The sequence below is a fragment of the Struthio camelus genome, chromosome 11 (genome assembly GCF_040807025.1).
Source record: "Struthio camelus isolate bStrCam1 chromosome 11, bStrCam1.hap1, whole genome shotgun sequence".
In the NCBI taxonomy this organism is placed as follows: Eukaryota; Metazoa; Chordata; class Aves; order Struthioniformes; family Struthionidae; genus Struthio; species Struthio camelus.
The window spans coordinates 17,505,692-17,519,605 of NC_090952.1; the positions used below are offsets into that span (position 1 = coordinate 17,505,692).

At 36.9% G+C, this 13,914-nt stretch overlaps 1 protein-coding gene across 4 annotated transcripts in view; it reads left to right on the forward strand.

The window, feature by feature from the left end:
• Positions 1 to 13,830, forward strand: part of ZNF711 (zinc finger protein 711) — a 28,183-nt gene extending 14,353 nt beyond the window's left edge. For 2 of the 4 annotated variants that reach the window (XM_068957203.1, XM_068957204.1), the window contains exons 5-10: positions 1,990 to 2,148; positions 6,868 to 7,014; positions 7,620 to 7,757; positions 9,503 to 9,550; positions 10,123 to 10,266; positions 10,729 to 13,829. In XM_068957203.1, coding sequence (XP_068813304.1) covers positions 1,990 to 2,148; positions 6,868 to 7,014; positions 7,620 to 7,757; positions 9,503 to 9,550; positions 10,123 to 10,266; positions 10,729 to 11,906 — 1,814 coding nt within the window. In that variant the 3' untranslated portion in view covers positions 11,907 to 13,829. Of the gene's footprint in view, positions 1 to 1,989; positions 2,149 to 6,867; positions 7,015 to 7,619; positions 7,758 to 9,502; positions 9,551 to 10,122; positions 10,267 to 10,728 lie in introns of all 4 variants that reach the window. The other 2 variants (XM_068957206.1, XM_068957205.1) reach the window with 2 other exon arrangements.
• Positions 13,831 to 13,914: the final 84 nt, after the last annotated feature.

Consider the following 13,914-nt stretch of genomic DNA (forward strand, 5'->3'; position numbering starts at 1 on the left):
TGGATATAAAGACGTACTAATAACCTGATGCTGGTAAACTGATTTGTCAAAGGAATTTGTGGGTTTCTCTGCTGTGGCTTTTTTGTTTGTGGTGTTCATGTTCTTATTGTTTTCATCGTCCTGCAAGATAACGTGAATGCCATATGCTGCATGTCTGATTTTTAACAGATAAAGGTATTGATATTGCTGGCATCAACATTACTAGAAAGAGATTTATAATATTTTCAGTTAAAAAACCAAAAAAGTTTCCTGGGGAAATTTTTAATTATTTCCATTGATCCAAGTTAAGTTGTGGATTTTTTTTTTGGCAATGCAATTAGTCTGTTATTTAATACATTTAATACATACAAAAAAAAGAGAGAGCCAAAGCATATCATACTGTTTTTTAAGGTTTTCTCTTTATTTTAATCAAATCACATAATTTAATTTTAGTGGTTCTCTAATTAGATCAAATACTTACTTAGTGGCATATGTACTGTTCTGACACAGTCCAAGACTTGTGAAATAAAAGTTTCACCAGTGTGGGGATGAAAACTGGTTTAATTTGGGTAGGTGTTTCTGTGGAATCCTCTCCGTGGATTCATTTGGGATTGCTGTAGTGGATTTCCCATCCCTGGTGCAGGGAGGGCCTCTGCTCCTTCTCTAGTAGGTTCTGAACCACCTCACATGACTGCCTGGGGTATTAAGAAACATTTAAACTAACTCCAGTTTACCTCAGTATACCAGGCTGTAGCCTGAAGTAGTTAAGCAGCTCTTCAAGAGCAGTCATCACTGCACTGAGGGCAGGAAACTTAGAGGGGGATTGGGAACCACTGCAGCCATCCCAAGGTAAGCTCTCCTTTACTCACTAATCGGAGCCCTCAGTTGTCTGCATTGAGACACTATTGTCACTTAAAATATCAATTTTAATACTTTTTTTTAACCTAATATTTATATATATTTAATGTTATATATACGATAAAGTGCTATTTCCTTATAATGTGTTTAAAACAGACTTTATTTTCCTTTTGTGGAATTCTTCCCTATTTAGAGGACTTAAGTGGGTGTTCGATATTGTATAGGTTTGTCCTGGCCATCTGCACAGGAACTAATTTTATCCCTTGAGAGAAGTGTGTCGGCAGTGTACGTGTCAGAAAGATGCTTGGTTCAGTGATCTTTGTGTTGACAGTTTCCATCCATACATATGGATGTCTCTGTGAACACATATGTTACCAAGACCGTGTCACTTCTAAACTTACTTATGGCTGAAATGTAATGTTTTGTTGAATAAGTAAAATCAGCGTTTTGAATACAAAGGTCAAATATATTGGAATAAGGAAGTTGCAGGCATAAAGAATGAGAACTCGATTTCACGTTTATTTGGATTTATTTTCATCTCATCTTTCAGTCCGCTGTACAATAAATTATACAGTAATCTTTATGCATTTGTAAGTTTTTAAATGATGAAGTGGTTAAAACCGTAATTTCTTTTAGCGTGAAGGTGTAGTTAGATTTTTCATGCATGCTTCTTTCGCTGGAAGATTACTTAGAATCAACACTCTTGATAGGCGTATCAGCTACTAGGTGTCAGTCACTGGTACTTTAGAATAGTGAAACTTCCTGGAATTCTTATTAGTCTGTAACAGCCAGTTCTGGGTTAGTTTCTGGGTATATGTTTCATTTTACTTACTGATGCATTTTTTCTTTCTAACTGTAATAGTTTCAGACATAACCGATACTCACAAATTGTTTTATGACAAGTTCCCTCTTGTATTCTTCATTCCACAAATTGTGTTGTGTTTTCAGAGTTGTGACAATTAAATTGAGTATTGATCTTCTGGAATCCCTTTCCCTTTCCAGTTTCTTCAGATGAACTAATTTATAAAGGCCATTTATGAGTGCAGTCTTTTACTGTGCATGAGGATAATAGTAGAAAAAAATCTCGCTAGTGATTACTTTGACTTTTAAAAAATGTGTTTGATCTTCATTATTGTTCTCTTATTTTTGCAGTGGATGATGTTGGAGAAAAATTGGACCATATAGGAAGCACTCCCTTAAAAATCAGTACAGAGGTGTCAAATGATGACGTTGCTAAAGATGATGGGTTTGGTTCAGAAGTTATCAAAGTTTATATATTTAAAGCTGAAGCAGAAGATGATGTCGAAATAGGTACCTTTTAAACTCTGTTTGTTCCAGTAGTATGAAGTATTTTGGGGTACTTGTAGTCATTTGTTTTTCCTAATATAACATATGCCACTGACTGGAAATTTTTGTGGAATGTGACATTTGTGGAGGCTGTCGATACGCAGTTAATACAGGATGTGCATTAATCCTAAATTCAGGTTCTTTTTGAATAGCAGTATTTATTTACACCTGCCTGTGCTACAGGGTCCCAAAGCCTAAATTTAGAAGTGGTTGGACATCTGCAGATGTTTTTTTGCTGCTGCTTTTTTTCTGACTTTGCAAGACAGAATGCTATGAGTAACAAAGTTTTCTATCCAGTGGACTTTTTTCTGTTGTTTTAATTGTTGGTTTAATCTCGTTTTTATCGCTCAGCTGACTTAAAACCATGCTGATCTCTTGACTTTTCCGCCCCTCTGTAATAGAGAAAATGCTAAATTATAAGGGATTCACACTAAGATATCAGACTTTTATAATGCAGACACTGTCCTGTCTGTCCTGCCTTGAAGGGTGATTTAAATGTAATACTTTGTAACCTGCTTGTGATTCAGCTGCTGAACAATTGCTATTTTCAGCCTGCTGTGTTAAGATAAACTGTAATCAGTGTCAATTTACCATACTGAAACTAAAGCAATTGAAGAATGAGTGCAAAAGTAGATGAGATATCCTGGAATTAGAGGCAGCATTTCCACAAGCAGAGTAGACAGCTGGGAGTTCCCGGGCTGATTTGTAATTTGCAGGTAGAGTTCTGGCAGAACCCAGAATCTCATGGATGTAACAGCTCTCCTCCAGTCCATAGCTGTTAACAGCGGATGTTCTTAATATCTCCCCTCTTTGCAAGAGGATCCGTAACATGGCGCTGCTTTCTGAGAGGACTTTCTACAACCCGGAACACGGATGTGCAGTAAAGTTGTTTATAATGCGAAGTCCATGACTTCTTCCCCAAGAAACTCTAGGAAATTGATCTCCTACATCATCATGGAGAAGCCTCTGGACTGGATTCCTGTCATAGAACGGTCTTTGGTGGCCTTGGTGCAGAGAGAGGGAGAAAATTGCGGGGGTTTTAAGCATGCAGTCTTGTCCAAACCTAACCAAAAAGCTCTTGCCCTGCAGTTTGTACCAAATGATATAGATCCAGAACTCTTTCAGGAGCCTTCCAAGTAGACATACAGCTGATCTAGACTCACTGTTCATTGTAACTTGTAAAAGCAATGTCCCCCTTACAGTTATTCTCAGAGCTGAAACCTCTGGCTTACACCAGTTTACCTCTGCACTTAGGTACTTGAACCTCCCCTGCCTCACTGGAATGTGTCTGACATGAGACATCTGAGGCCATTCACAGTGCAGATCAATCTGTGTCTGTTCTTCCTGGAGCAGTAAAGAGAGATTACCTCCAATAGACTAGTAGTATTGGCCTGCCTATACTGTGCAAACCTTGAACTTCAGACAGAACTGTGGATTAAATGAGCAAAGTCCTCCAATTGGTAACATCCTGGTGCTTTTTTTTTTTCAAGCAACTTGAGCTACTGCTTCAGGAAATTTTCAGCTGTGTGCCTTTTTTTTTGTCTTCTCAGAAGTCAGCTTTTCAGCCGAAATTAACGTCAAAAAAGGATTGTTAGCTAATGGGGCAGTTATCTTTGTTTTTCTCTCCCTTAGGACAGGCTCAGAACTTGTTAGGTTGCCTTACAAGTTGCTCAATATCTTTTGTAGGATGGTAAGGTATAGGATTTTGGAGCCTATTAGTGAAGTCCTCCATCAGGTTGCCAAGTAACTTTGCATATTTTGCTATCCACTCTATTTTGAGCAGACAGTCCCTGATACTGAAGGGTTGTGAGTATTTCTGTAAGGCCCTGAGATTTTCACTATTTGATACTTAATTTCTTGCAAGTATAAGAGGTTATGAAGACAGTGTCCTCCCTGAGGGCATGAGGAAAGGATCTAGAGAAGCAGCACCTTAACATCTCTTACCTGTTGTATCATCTGTTTCATCTGCCAGTTCCTACATGAATTGCCAGGCCCTGTTCTTGAAATATGGTTTCTTCCTCTGGGGATAGGTTGTCAGTCTTGAGGGACAGACTGCTAATGCAGCAGCGGGAAGAATCAAAATCTCTTATGGCTGAGAACTAATTTACAGCAGGGACCTTCTTGTGAGCCACTCTCAAGGCTTCTGATATAGCCATGAGGTACAGTAGCCTGACAAATTATCCTGTTCACTACCGGTGAGTACTTCCCCTTTGAAAGAGCTGATAATATTGATAATGTGTGATTGCCACCTCAGCATTAAGGAACATAGAAACTGAGATGACAGTCTTCACAAAGAAAACCTGAGTTCCAAATCCACCCACCAACAATAGTCTCTTGATCATTTTGTACATGGTGTGGGGGTACGTTTGCCTTGCAGTCTAGTGTTATTCAGAAGAACGTCCTGGCCAAATCGCTTTCAAAAAGGGTATCAGAATAGACTTGGGTAGTTAATCTCCTTTGTTTTGTGGACAAGTAAAATTTTTTTTGTGGAAAAATAAAATACAAAAACAAATATTAAAAGATTACCAGTAGTTTTGTCACATATACGTACATATACCAAAAATAAACTGAGGATGAACGACTGAAGGGAAAATTTGGTTTTGATTCCTGGCATGTCACTGGTTATAATGTCTGGTTAGTTTCAGTGTCACTCCTACAGTTTTATCTTGTATTCATTGGTTATAATTTCAGCAGTCCCTTCAACCTCCCAAGCATAAGGACCGTAGGGCTGCCTCTCTGTCTTCCATCAAGTTCTCCCAGAACAGGCTGACATCAGCCAGAACTTTGGGGATGTAGAGGAACTGAAAAAGCAGAAAATTCAATGTTTTGTGTTTATTTATTAAAAATGAATCCCAGTAAATCTAATAATTAAGGGAGAAGCTGAGCACTGTATTTGAGGCAAGTATGGTGTATGTGATCCAGCTTGACTTTAGAAGCTATCTACTGATATCCATGTTTTGTTTCATTAAGGTATTTGCAATCAGAGTATAGTGTTGCATGGACATAATGTGTATTACTGCTTCGTGACCTGATCTGAGCTGCCTGATACTGCACCTCGCTACGCGTTTTCTGGGTTGATGTTATGCACTGATGTTAGCTTGTTTTTTTCTTCACTGTGTTATGAATTACACTGTTCCATGAGCTTCATCTGGCCACAAGCAGAGCTGCTGCAGGTCTTGCATGTGTGGCAGAACGAAAGAGGTTTCCTGTGCTAGCATTCCAACAGCATCTTCTACCGTTTTACATAATTTGTGTAGCCAGAGATTATACACCTTGCTATGGAGTTTATTTCTCTCTAATTCTTCAGAAATCACCCGCCTGTTCCAAACTGTCACGTAATGACTAAATTTCCTAAGTGTTTCTCTTAGCTTTCCTGGGATTCATCTTGTGTTGTCTGACCAATAGGCGTACATGCTGCTTAGTTGGTCGTTTTGGCAACTGTTGCCTTCAAAGCCATGAGGGTCTCTGTGCGTTGTGTTCCATGGAGACATGCCACAGTTAAACTCATCACAGTGACTTTAAAATTATCTCAGCTTTTCATCTAGCTTGGGAAAACTGAAATTCTACGTTGTGATTGCAGAGGGAGAACTTAGTTTTTCTCTTTGGTGGGATGACAGACGTTTGGCAAGTCTCCTATTCATAAAACATTTACAGAGAGTGATGAATCCGTTTATTGTGATTTGGAAAATACTCAGCTGGGCTGTGGATTCCATCAGGACTGCTCTTAGTATTGAACAAGGCCTCTTTGTATACCACGCGTAGTTCGCTCCACCATAATCTGCAGCTTCTCTGGTCTCTGTCCCTGTCCCTGAGATGCATGGAAGAAGAATCTACATGTTTATGTTCCACCTTTCTCTAATTCAAGCGCCAATATCAAGTGTCGGTTTGGGACTCTTGTTCTTGTACCTCTGTTAGAGTAAGTCAGTAGGCCAGAGCTTTTGAGTTACTCAGAGTGGAAACTGTGTGGACAGTTCTTGTTTCGTTCTTTCTAACTGCTGCTGTGCTAACCTCAAGGATTCAGTGCAGCACCTTACATCCCTCATAGTCAGTCTCTTCATATAACGTGTGTGTTGCCGAAATAATCGGCAATGGCAGTTGCTCTGTAATGGTTTGAGAAGTATGGCCCCAGCATGTGTTACTACTCTAAGTGATCCAGTGTAGTGAGTCTGGGACGTGGGCAGTAGAGCTAGAATCTTTTATTGGAAAAATTCCCTAAAAATCAGTTTTTGAAAGGTGAGTAAATGTGACTTTTTGGGGATAAGAGGGATAAGAGTTAGCTGTTCACATCTCAAGAGAGAATGTAAAGGCTGTGCCCTGCCAGGGCAGGATTACAATTATAGGCTTTTTTTCTGATGGGCACGGGTGGGTGTGTATTACCAGTCATGTTTGAGTTCACTGCTGGCATGCATAAAAAGCCATTGATCCCGTTTGGGTAGGAGCTGTTTACTACTACTCCTGAATCTCTCCTGAGACAATGAGAGAACACAGCTCATTTTCCTTAATCTGCAATGAAGTATCAAACTTGCATGTTTTTGTGACAGATAGGGACTTCAGAACGTTTAATTAGAGGTTTATGAAATAGCTTTGCTGTAAATAAGAAAAAATACTTGTATTAAACCTGACATTTATCTTAGCAGTGGATTTGTTTCCATTCACTTACGTGTTTAACTTTTTTTTTTAAAGGCGGGACAGAAATTGTCACAGAGAGTGACTTTCACAACGGACATTCTGTAGCTGGCGTAATTGAACAAGGAGGTGTTGGTAGAATGCAGCGCGAAAAAATGGTTTACATGGCTGTTAAGGACTCTTCTCAGGAAGATGAAGATATTAGTAAGCATAATAAGAAACATTTTTGTTTCTCATGCTATTTGGTACAGCGATATAAACGTCATTCTCAAGGACTTTTTTAATTTTTCTGAAGGATTCTTCAGCCTCTGAAGTAGTAGAAAACTAAACTGATCTTCCCTAAAAATAAAGACAGGCTATAACTATTTTAAAGTGATGTGGATAATATGCACTTTGTGCATTCTGTATGCAATCATTTCATTATTTATATTAAATTTAACATATCCATGGATGAAGTGAATGAGGTTAGTCAAATTTCTCATTTTTCTGTTTTCCTATTGTGAATTGCCTTGTTTAAACAGCTTTCTGGCAGAGTAGCAAATAAATGTCATCAGTTACAAGTTTATAAGTTTGTATATTTGAATTTATATTGGAATTTATTTGGGTATTTATATTTATTGATATTTGTTTTCTCTCTTGAAGGGATATCTGAATAAACAATGATCCCCCTAAGGGAAGGGGTGGCTCTAAATGCCAAAGGAAGGAAAGTAATTTATAACGGTTATCAATCAGAATGAGAGCAAATGAAATGAAGGAAAACTTAAGATGAGCGGAGTAAAACTAAAGGTTATTCTTCTCCTTTAATCCAGGTTGTGCTGAAATAGCGGATGAAGTTTACATGGAAGTTATTGTAGGGGAAGAGGAAGCTACATCACTTCCAGACACACAGCTTGAAGACTCCGGTGTGAATAAAACTTTTGTGCCTGTTGCTTGGGCTGCTGCTTACGGTAGGAATCTTTCTGCTTATTTGTGACAGTCACTTCCATTCTTTGCTTTTTAATCTAACTTGCAGAATTTTGGTGCAAGTGTCCTAATCTCTCACCTTTCCCCAGGGGAGACTGGAGACAGCTCCTTGTGACCTCTTACCAATGTCAGTTAGTGAAGTTGATAAAGTGATGTGAAAAATTCTTTTTGACATCATTCATAACCTTTTACACATAAGCTTTTGGTAGTTCAGATATGAAGAAATGTTAGTCCCGTTTATACACTAGTGTTTTTCGCAACACTGGCCTATCAAACGGTCCTCAGATTATTTTAGCAGTTGGTCGTCTTGCCTATAATGAATTGATTGCTACATGTCAAGTTTTACAAAGTAAAAAAGTTGTTAGGAGAATTTTGATCTGTTGTTCTTAGTACCAGCTCAGAGGTACAGAGCGCGTGTTTTTTATGCAGTTGTTGAAGCCAGCTGTTGAAGATTTGACAAAAATGAGAATAGCCTTAAGTATTTTACATTAACTGGGAGGAAGGAGAAATAAGTCGAAAAAGAGAATAGCAGGATTAGATATGTAAATATGTTCCTAATAATTTTGGTTTATATAGCAAGTTGTAAATCTGTTACCCTTTCAGATTATAAACAAAAGTAATTTCTTCTCTGCAGCCATGCTTCAAGTAGCAGGAGCATCTTATTAGGATATGTTGCAAACTCTGAATATTCTCTTTATTTCACATTTATTGTATTCTAGGATTTTGGCATGTTAAATATATATTAAGAGGGTATCAGGTCAGCACTGGTTTGTGTTATAATTAAGTAAGCAAGCTGAGCAGGTAAACTCCATTGGTGGAATATTTCTGAGCACAGCAGTTGGGCTGATGAAATGTTTTTGAACTGCAGAGCCATGGCACGTAGCAATAAACACTTTCAATCAAAAATGAGGAATATGCTTTTAAATTACTACTTACCTATCTCTTAGAAGTTTGTAGTGCCCCATATAGAGAGTGATGAAGAGCTGATTAGTATAAAGGTATGAGCCTTACTATCTACCTAGTTTTACTCTGGAAAGATAAGGTACTTGGATTTCAAGATTAAACTGTGGATTTCAGATATCCTGATTTCTGGATTGGTATCTGGAGTTATATATGAGCTCAAAAGTTTGCAGAAACAAAGCATAGTAGCCACTTAATGGACTGGCATTCTTGGAGAGAGTTCAGGAGAGAGGGCTGCATGGTAAATAACGTTTGTTTGCTCAGTGGGCTGCAGAAGTGCCACCTGTCATGCACGTGCTTACTGTTTCTATGAGCGCTATAGTTTAAAAAATAGTGTTAGGCCATTTAGTTTGCTGTAAGCCAAAGTATGAGCAGCAGGGCAGAATTCCAGCATTAATGTTCTTTTTTCTTCACCCCTGTGCGTCCTCTGTATCGTTCAAATCTTCTTAATCTTTTCTTACAAAAAAACAAACCCTACATAGGGTTTGCCCTGGCCCTTAAAACCGTAATTAGGAGAAGCAGGAAAGACAGTCAGCACGGTAAGCACGCAAGAACAGGTTTAATGGCTATAGTTGTGCACAAAGAATTGATTTTAGTTCCTGGGGCATATAACGACAAGGTATTGAACTGATGAGAACTGCACATGTCGGTTTGGATAGAGCTAAGCTGTTATTTATTAGTTGGTTGTTCTCTCATTCTCAGATTTTCAAAGCCATCATCATTAGAAATAATTTTAATTTATAAATGATTAAAATACCATTTTCTGCAGGAGATGAAAGACGACTACCCAGAAGATATGAAGATGGTCAAACGGCAGGTGAGAACACGTGATTGTGTTTTCTACAGCATTAAAGCTAACTTGCTCCCTTTGAAAAGATATGCTTTTATATATCATAGTTCTCCTAATCAGTAAATGCCAAAAAACTATTTGTAAAGTATGCATTGAAGGACTCTATGGTCTTTCTCTACTGTTTTCAAATGAAAATAATTCTAGATGTGTTTTAGGTCTTCAAAGCTGGTGGGGAAGCTGGGAGGATCTGCCAGTATTTGTATATAGTAGGCAGAACAGAGATAGTGGAGTTACTGAGAGGTAAAACAAAGCTAGAGAATAAGAAATTAGTATCTTGAGGAATATAAGAAACCAAAGAATAAATTTCAAAATTAATTAGATATTTAAATAATTATATTCTTGACTTTTGTCAACATCTAAGACAGATATTGCTTTATATTGGCACTCTGTCTTTTTTTATGTGTTCACCGTAAAGGAATGGGCAATCTTTTTAAAAAAAAAAAAAAAAAAAAGTTGATATGTTGCTGTGCAGTTCCAGTCACCATTCTCAAAAAAGAAAGTTGCTTAAGGTTTTTATGGTGTCTAATTTTTGTTTCTAGGAAATAACTTGGATACACGATTAGAAAACAAAAACGGTAATGCAACACAATACCTGCAGATTTGTGATAGCATTAGCACTAATAGAGTGCTAAAACAAAAAGTCAAGAAAAGGAGGAGAGGAGAGGCCAGGCAATGGCAAACAGGTAAACACTGTATGGTTATGCGTATTTGTCATGGAATGGCACTTACTCATTTACTTTTCTTTTTTTTAAAACTGGTGCAGAATTTAAAAATATTAAATGATGATTTGCGTATTTCCTGTGTCCTTCCCCTCTCCAGTTCTGTGCATAGAAAATGTAGTAATTTTTACTGTCTGAAGTCAGTAGACTTAGGGTTGATGCAATTTATTTGAATTTTGCAAACTGTGAAAAAGCAGTCATGGATATATTCACTGCACATATAATATCACTGATCTATTTGAGCAGTTTCTAAAACAACTTTATATAAACTGTCGGTGCTGTGGATTGGTTGTTTTTAAACTACCGAACCAGCCTCTTGTCTGCTGCAAGTGTAAGTGCATGAATCTGAACAGCAGTTGGCTGATTTAATTTCTTAATCAGTAAATTTGTTTCCTTCATAACGTGTTTTTGTTTGTTTAAAAACAGCTGTTATAATAGGTCCTGATGGACAGCCCTTAACAGTTTACCCTTGTCACATATGTGGGAAAAAATTTAAATCCAGAGGATTCTTGAAAAGACATATGAAGAATCATCCAGATCATATGATTAAGAAGAAATACCAATGTACAGACTGTGACTTTACAACTAACAAAAAAGTAAGTTTCCACAATCATCTGGAAAGCCATAAACTTATAAATAAAGTTGATAAAACCCATGAGTTTACAGAATACACAAGAAGATACAGAGAAGCAAGCCCACTGAGTTCTAATAAACTAATACTGAGGGACAAGGAGCCTAAACTACACAAGTGCAAATATTGTGACTATGAAACTGCAGAGCAGGGACTACTCAATAGACATCTACTTGCAGTTCACAGTAAGAACTTTCCTCATGTATGTGTGGAGTGTGGGAAAGGATTCCGTCATCCTTCAGAGCTGAAAAAACATATGAGGACCCACACTGGGGAAAAGCCATACCAGTGTCAGCACTGTGTCTTCAGGTGTGCTGATCAGTCCAATCTGAAAACCCACATCAAAACCAAACATGGGACTGATTTGCCGTTTAAATGTGAGCACTGTCCCCAGGCATTTACAGATGAAAAAGAACTGCAGCAGCACACAGAATTATTTCAAGGGCATAAGACTCATCAGTGTCCACATTGTGACCATAAGAGCACCAATTCAAGTGACCTGAAGCGACACATTATTTCAGTTCACACAAAGGATTTTCCCCACAAATGTGAGGTATGTGAAAAAGGCTTCCATCGTCCATCTGAGCTCAAAAAGCATAGTGAAACCCATAAAGGTAAAAAGATACATCAGTGTAGACACTGTGACTTTAAAACATCAGATCCTTTTGTACTTAGTGGGCATATCCTCTCAGTTCACACCAAGGACCTGCCTTTTAAATGCAAAAGATGTAAAAGAGGATTTAGGCAGCAAAATGAACTTAAGAAGCACATGAAGACCCACAGTGGAAGAAAAGTTTATCAGTGCCAGTATTGTGAATATAGCACTACGGATGCATCAGGCTTTAAACGACATGTAATATCAATACACACGAAAGACTATCCACATAGGTGTGAGTATTGCAAAAAGGGATTCCGTAGACCATCAGAAAAAAATCAGCATATAATGAGGCACCACAAAGAGGCCATAATGTAATGTATGATCTCAAGAAGGAAGCAATTTAGAAACTCTGATATGCTAATTGGGGAAAAAAATCTCATGAACTGTTTCTCCTGGTTTCAAAGCTTGATATTAAACCATAACTTTACATTCTTTGTATTAAAAGTCTTAAAAGTATTAGGGTTGACAGGGGATCTCATAGCCCTATGATTGTTGCTTATCAGAACCTAAAGAGCACTGTAGAATGCAGAAAGATGGATGAATGTCTGAAATGTTGCAGAAAGATTGCTGAATGTCTTCAGATTAATAGTATTACGCATTGTTAAGCTATAGAAGACAAAACGAAGATGATTGTGTTATCCATTTTGTCAGTAACAGCATTTGTCTCCAATATGAAAACAGTTCAGATATATGGTGGGGTTACTTAAAAATTGTTTGCTAAGGTAACCAAGTCTAACTTCATGTGCAGTTTTGAAAGAATAAGAATATTAGTCCGTTACTTGGTCATAACGTTTTTAAATTGTGCCTGGAAATTATATTCCAGAACTGGTCAAATTTGGGGGTTTGTCCCTTTTTTTTTTTTTTTTTTTTTTTTAACATTTCATTGGGAAACTTTTTTGTTTCCTTTATTAGTTTAGGTTCGATGAGTAATTTTTTTAAATGGTTTTCAAAGCTGCTAACCTATTTTATTGCAGGATATGATGTTTAAAATATAGCATTATGTTATGAGCTCAAAGGTGGTGTTCTGGTGCTAGGGTTAAAGATGTGTATGTATATAATTTCCCTTTTTTATCTGAAACTACAGTTGAATGTTGTTCAGTATGGCACATATATGACAAAATTAACTTTGAATCTGACTTTTTTTTTAAGGAAGAAATGGATGCAGCTCATAGTGTTGTGACTCAACACTAATTTTTTTTCTCGCTACTTTTAAGATCTTCTCTAAAAATAACATTAAAAACAAAGTCAAAGAAAATAGTTTTTTGAATTAAAATTCAAAATATATAGAAGTTCTTTAGGGCAGTGTTCGTAACAGGTATGACTATTATTGTCCTACCTCCTAATACGAAATTTTCAGTATAGATATAAAATTGCACCTTTTAATCAATTCTTAAAAAAATCTATACTATACTATAAACATGCATTTTCAATCTGTAAGAAAGTATATATGCAGTATTTAACCAGAAAAATATGCTGCCACTAGAGTTTGGAGGTGGATCTTCAGTTTACAGTGTATACATTTAAAATATGCATCCCTTTAAACAATGCTTTGTGTTAGCATGCTGCAAATCAAATGGCGCTTAATATAACAAGCTGGTCTAGGGCTATTTAATGAAAAACCTGTTCATAAATGTTATGCATATAATGTGTATTTTTTACTCTTTTTAGTTGCTTCATGTTTGCACACAGCTGTTCACATGACAAATTGTAACTTCATGCTATATTGTGGCTTTGTGTTTCAGATAATGTTCATATTTTGTTTTTGCACCAGATGAGAATCAGTTCCTTGAGAATAAATTTTTTTTATATTTCTAAACTTCAGAAAGTTAAATTTGGGAAATCTCTTAGAAAAATACGTGTTTTATGTGGCTGTAAAAAATGATGTACACGCTGTAAAATAAGATTGTCACTGTTATGTGGGATTATTATTTCTAAATGTGTTACTCATCGTAACGGGCATACAATAAAACGCATCTCTTGCACTCCAATTTTTTTGGAGTTTGCTTCTCATTTATGGTGATTTAGGAATGTCTCATTCTGTATACATTTGCATAACATTTTAATTAAATTATTATTCATAAATTAATATGAAATGCCGTAATATTTATCTCGAGTAAACCAGTTACTTGAGATACAGTTACTATTGGGGGGAGAACTGGGGTTTCATTAAGTAACACTTACAAAGTTACAGTTCATGTCCTTAAGCATATTTCTAAAATTAATATCAAATGTGATATTGATATTCTTTGAAATTCTTTCCTTTAAGTAAAGAGAACATAAGACTTCGCATCTATTTTGGGAACAGAGAGGTAAGTTGTTTTTT